This window comes from Phacochoerus africanus, chromosome 9, assembly GCF_016906955.1.
Source record: "Phacochoerus africanus isolate WHEZ1 chromosome 9, ROS_Pafr_v1, whole genome shotgun sequence".
Taxonomy (NCBI): Eukaryota; Metazoa; Chordata; class Mammalia; order Artiodactyla; family Suidae; genus Phacochoerus; species Phacochoerus africanus.
The window spans coordinates 76054392-76060465 of NC_062552.1; the positions used below are offsets into that span (position 1 = coordinate 76054392).

Genomic DNA, 6074 nt, shown 5'->3' on the forward strand with positions numbered 1-6074 from the left:
CCCAAATATTGGAAAGACCATCCAGGAAAAAGTCATTTGAGGTTTATCCATTCAAACACTAAATAAGCACCTATTATGTGCTTACTATGCAGCATGGACAGGAGGCCTGGGAAATACTCTATTAGGTCCCCCCCCATTTCAGCTGCTGTTCTCAGATTGACTCATCATGCTTTCCAGCAAGGACCTGTAAACAGTTTGGGGGTCTCCTGTTCTCAGGTCCCTCAGATGTCCCCTTACTTCCTTTTTTGTTTTTTTATTTTTTTTAACTTTATTGAAGTATAGTAGATTTGCAATATCGTATTTCTGCTGAACAGCAAAGTGACTCAATTTTACATATATTTATATTCTTTTCCATTTTGGTTTATCACAGGACATCGAATATAGTTCCCTGTGCTATACAATAGGGTCTTGTTGTTTATCCATCCTTCATATACTAGTTTGCATCCACTAATCCCAAACTCCCAATACTTCTCTCCCCTGTCCCCCTCCCCCTCGGAAACACAAGTCTCTTCTCTATATCTGTGAGTCTTTTTGTTTCGTAGATATGTTGATTTTCATAGATTCATTGCTATGTTGATTTATCCACATATAAGTAATATCATATGGTATTTGTCTTTCCCTTTCTGACTTACTTTGCTTAGTATGATAATGTCTAGGTCCATCCAAGTTGCTACAAAGTCCCTTACTTCCTTCTGCATCCTTCTATACTGATGCTGATGTTACATAGGTCTTGAAGCGTCCATGGCTTATTCTCACTTGCTCATATTTTGGGGTCCACAGGAGATATCTTGACACCCTAGGTTTGTTGCAGGTGTTGCACATGGACCTTTGGCTTTTCTCCTAGTTGTTCTTTTTTATGGGAGAGATTCAAAAGTACACTGCTGCTACTGTCTTCCTAAAATGCTGTCAGAACAGAGCCAAGCTTTTTGTAAGACAACAGTCATCCCTCAGGAAGAATGATTCATCTGTCTCATTTTTGCAAATCTTCATTCCCTAGAGGGTGACCACATCACAGAGGGCCCTCAACTCTTGAACCTACACCAGAGAATGTTTTAGGGGCTGGCAGAATGCTGATGCACAGAATTCTAGGGGATGAGACCTGATGACTTGGTTCTCAAGCGAGGCCTCCTTGTCAGAAAGAAAGAAGGAAGGCCAGCCCTAGGACATCTCCCACTGAGGGGACAAAGATTACTCAGGAAGGTGGAGTCCTGCTAATAAGGATACCTATCAGAGTCTTCAAGGTAGACACCTCCCAACAGTGCTAAGTGTTCTCAGAAGGCCGGATGAGTCAGGGAGACTGGAATGATGAGACCACATGGGGGTGGGGGTGGGGGGGTGTCTTCCTTGGCCAGCCCCTTCAAGGGTCTGCAGACTTGTGTTGTTCTAAGTAGGAGCTGCAGACCACCTGCCTCAGAATGGGAGAGGGAAGAAGGTCTGATGTCTTTGTCTTTGTGTCTCTTCCCAAATTGAAAATCACGGGAAACTAAAGGATGTGCCTCTCAACTACTGAGAAGGACCCCCATAAGGGCAACCCGAAGCACCCCAACCCCCCATAATACACATACCCCACGCACAAGGTTGACCCAATTTCAGACCTAAGTTTTAACTGTAAAGCTGCCCGCGCGGGGGCGGGATGGGGGGAGTGCAGCTTCTCATTCTGCCCTTACTTGCTCCTCCCCTCCCTCTCTTCCGCTCCACCCCCCACCCGCATCCTAGGGTAAAGGGAGTTTAAAGAATTGGGTCAGGCCCGCCAGGTGGGGAGGCATTACCCCAGAAGGAAAGGGAGCGTCCTTCCACGGCCACCACCCTCGCCACCACCCCGCAGTCTTTGTTGATTGAGTCCGTTTCACTCGAGAGGGTTGGTGGAGACAGTGAGGCTCTCGGTGGGGCCAGGCTCCGGAGAGGCGACGTCGCCCCTCACCGTCTGGCCCAGGGTGCCGCCACGGCGGGTGCTGGATGCCTCGGAGCCGGTGCCTTCCAACAGCTTGGCGACGAAGCCCACACCAGCCGAGCGCAGCAGGCCGCCGCCAGCGCACGCGTACAGCACGGGGTTCACGCTGCTGCTCAGGAAGGCCAGCGTGATGAACACTTGGCGGGCCAGCCACAGCCCCTTCCCCACCGCCCCGGCCCCCGAGGCCTTGCCAGTCAGCGCGCGGACCGCCTCGGCCAGGTTCACCACGTGATAGGGCAGCCAAAAGGCTGCGAAGGCCAGAATGATGAGCACCACCAGGCGGCCCATGCGGCGGCTGCGGCGGAAGCGCCGGGTCCGCAGCCTGCGCCCAATGTCGGAGTAACTGGCCACCACGGCCAGGAAGGGCAGCAGGAAGCCGGTGATGACCTCGAAGAAGAGATGGAAGGCCCTATGTCCTTCGCTGGGGTACATAGGGAGGCAGACCAGGCTCCTGTTGTTCTGTTTCAAGATCACCTTGCGGTATACGATGACTGGTGTGGCCAGGAGAACAGATGCCACCCAGATGCCTGCCAGCACCCGCCAGGCCACTGCTTTGGTGCGCAGCTTCTGGGACACAAAGGGGCGTGCCACCGCCAGCGAGCGGTCCAGACTCATGGCTGTGATGAGCAGGACGCTGGCATACATGCTGACTCCACAGATATAGTGGAACAGGCGGCAGCCAGCCAGTCCAAAAGTCCAGTTGCCTTGGGCCACAGAGTGAAGGAAGAAGGGGGCAGTGAGCAATACGGCCAAGTCTGCCAGGGCCAAATGCAGCACCAACAGGGCAGTGACAGAGCGCTTTCGCATCTTTGCCAGGATGCTCCATACCACAAAGCTGTTGCCAGGAAGCCCCACAGCCAGTGCCACTGACAGTGGAATGATAGCCAGCAGAGAGATGAACATGACAGGTGGTGAGGAGGATGCCGCAGGAGATGTAGTGTTCATGGCCATTGCAAGGACCTGGAGAGTGAGGACGGACACATACTTGAAGGAAGGGACCAAGGGCTTCCTGACACCCTGGACACGCCTAGCCTGGGTACTCTAGTCTGTTTCCAAGATCAGCAGCACCAGATGCATCTCTGCAGTATACTGCTTTCATCACTGCCAGCTGACCTGTCTTAAGTGAATCTGGCTGAGTAGAAAAACTAATTTCCTAACAGGGCCCCTTCCTGCCCACAGACCCAATTGCAAAATATACTCAATAGCAGAAGCAGTATTTCCAGACCCTTCAGCCTCCCTCCCTTTGGAGACCCCAAAGTCCAGCTCCGAACTTTGGGCTTTCCTTACCAATGCTGCACCCCTCAAAAGGCTAGCTCCTTTCCCCCTCAAAAGGCCCTTTGCCCCCTCAGTCCCTCTGACTTCTTCCATTCACCTACCCACTCGCTCCAGATATGCCCAGGGTCCACCAAGAATAACAAGGATGGGGAGGACTCAGTGTTTTTTACCAGTGATCAGACTCTCTTTGCTTTTTTTTTTTTTTTTTTTTTTTTTTTTTTTTTTTTTTTTTAGGGCTGCACTTGTAGCATATGGAAGTTCCCAGGTAGGGGTTGAATCAGAGCTGCAGCTGCCGGCCTACGCCACAGCCACAGCAATGCCAGATCCTTAACCCACGGAGCAAGGCCAGGGATCAAACACACATCCTCATGGATACTAGTCAGTTTCACTGCCACTGAGCCGCAACAGGAACTCCTGGTCAGACTTTCTTTGGATATTCCTTTGGATGTTTTCTGATCGTCGCCCACCCCCTGGCCATCCGCCCTCCTTCCAGGATACTTACTTACAGGCTTTGCCAGGCACTGGTTGGAAGCTGGTGTCAATCCTAGGGTGAGGGCAGAGTGGTGTAGCTTATTCCCAGATCTGTCCCAATGCTGGGGTTCTGGCCCAGGGTCTGGGTTTTGTCAGCTAAGTCAGCCAGAGAGGAAGTACCACGGAGAAGGGGAGGGAGACGACACATCTTCCTGAGGGTGGGGCTGAAACTCCTACCTCCTCCTTTCATGGGAGGGGGGTGATAGTGTTCCAGAAGAGCCCAGCAAGGAGGAGGACTCCTCAGGGGTTGGGCCAAGAGAAAAGAGCCCAGGAAGGGGCAGGGAGAGAGGAAAGAGGGGTGAGGGAGGGGTTAGGCTGGGTGTGGCCTCAGATGCAGGTCTGGACTGGAGAAATGAACAGAATAGTAAATTGTGTCACACAGGAAAAAGAGGAAAGGAAGCCAGAGAGGGGAAATGGGCTTAGATTGATAGGTCAGAATGTCAGGTATCTGTACATTTTCTGTTTACGATGTTGATTTTTAGATTAATAGGAAGAGTAGGTTGGCGGTGTGGCTAGATTCTGGGTTTGGGTCAGGTGACATCATGACTTGTCCTTGAAGAGGACAGCAATCTGTCTTTGGCTTGGGTTCAAGCCATGACTGGGGTTTCTAGGCTTGCACCCTCTGATCCCTCCCCTCATATAAAAGGACTAGTTCCATTCAAGGTCAATCTCCCTTCTCCTCGGTAGAAGCCAAAATCCAAAGGGTCTTTCCAGTATCACACAGAATGGCAGTTCCCTCCCTTCCCAAACCATGCATGTGCCTTGTGCTTGACCATATGGCTACTCTGCCACATGAATTTGGACTTCAGGTCTCAGCGCTGGGCACGGAAGTCAGCACCATCTCCTTCCTATCTTTCCACAGCTGACTGTTCAGTCCCACCTTAGACATACAGAGGAAGCAGGGGCTGAGCACAGGGAGCAGGCAGGAGGGAGTCGGGGGAGTGATGCCTTATGCCCGCCCTGCCAAGAGGGGAAACCAGGAATGTGGAAAGGGAAACAGGCCCCCAGACTCTTCTGCCTTCCTGGAAAGAAGGCAGTCTTCTCTTCTTGAACTCTCCCGCAGAAGCTAAGGACCCAAAATCTTTCCTTCACTCTGGCCAGGAGCCTTCCTGCTTCCCTTCGAACTCTACCACGTCTCAGGAAAGATACTGAAGGTCGTGGTGGTCGTGGAGGTCCCTTACCCTTTGCAGTGCCCCCACCTTTTCTGCTTTGACAAAAGCCATAGCAGAGTTGGCCCAGCAGCTATCAGGGAGAGGATATGATGAAAAGAAATGGGCTGAAACCGCAGCAAGAACTGAAGGCAGAGTTGAGGAAGGGCTTTCTGACCACAGAGGGTGTGTGGGATGGGGAATGCATAGCAGAAGCTAGGGAGCCTCTGCCCCGGTGTGTGAGGACAGGAAGAGCCCCTGAAGTCGGTGTTTGGGGATAGAAGCTTCCTGCTCAGAGCCAGGGTCAACCAGAGGTTGCTTCTGACGGGAACTGGGTTGTCTTTGCTTTATCTGCCAAGCTGCTCCCCACCTCCATCCCCCTCAGTGGCCATTCCTCTTCCACCTGACTAGAGACCCTAAGCATACTCTCTGCCCCCCCAAATCCAGAGCTCCACCCTAACCCCAGCTTTGTGGCCTGAGGACTAGATTTCCTTCACGTGAGTGCACTCTCTCTCTCTCTCTCTCTCTGTCTTTGCCTGGGTGGTGGTGTGAACAGTCACTAAAGCAGAAGCTGGGGGATGGTCAGAGTGACACTCAGGTAACCAAACATCTACGTTTGCCAAGGACTGAGGGAGTGGGACAAGAGAGTTTCCGTGATAAAACTAGGAGATCCTGGGCAATAGGGATGAGCTGAAAGGGGGATGAGTCACCCCAGTGGAAAGGACCCCATCATACATCCCCAAACCCCAAAGTATCAGGATCCAGAACAATTTTGAGACCTAAAGATAGAGAGATTCCAAAAGACAGGGGCTGAGAAGCACTGGAAGAGGTGAGGAACAGCTAGTGGTCTTGGGAGGAGTTAAGACTTGGCAGAAAAGGAAAAGAGAGAAAGGAGAAGTGGCACCTCCCTGAAAAATTCTCCCTGTCCTCCAGATATCCACACCATTCCCCATGCCCCTGGGTGAGTGAGTGTCTGCTCCTGGGCCCCTTTTTGAGCCAGGTGACCTTTGCAGGGAGCATTGGATTTAGAGAAGAGAGTAAAGTCTCAGAGTCCCATGGCCCCTGTATCAACCACATGACCAACAGGAAAACCTTCCTTTTAGACTCCACAGATTGACCTTCTCCTTCCAGAGCCAGTGTCCCCTCGGCCGGTCTCTTACAGACCCCAG

At 52.0% G+C, this 6074-nt stretch overlaps 1 protein-coding gene across 2 annotated transcripts; it reads right to left on the minus strand.

Annotated features, from left to right (window-relative positions):
* Positions 1-22: 22 nt before the first annotated feature.
* LTB4R (leukotriene B4 receptor) lies at positions 23-6004 on the minus strand. Of its 2 annotated transcripts, none has more exons than XM_047796519.1 (2): positions 3733-6004; positions 23-2911 (listed from the first exon to the last, which is right to left on the minus strand). In XM_047796519.1, the coding sequence occupies exon 2, from the start codon at positions 2900-2902 to the stop codon at positions 1847-1849; it is 1056 nt and encodes a 351-aa protein (XP_047652475.1). In that variant the 5' UTR covers positions 2903-2911; positions 3733-6004; the 3' UTR covers positions 23-1846. The 2 variants fall into 2 exon arrangements, with proteins under 2 accessions (XP_047652475.1, XP_047652474.1); XM_047796518.1 differs by having other exon boundaries at positions 3729-6004.
* Between the last annotated feature and the right edge of the window lie 70 nt (positions 6005-6074).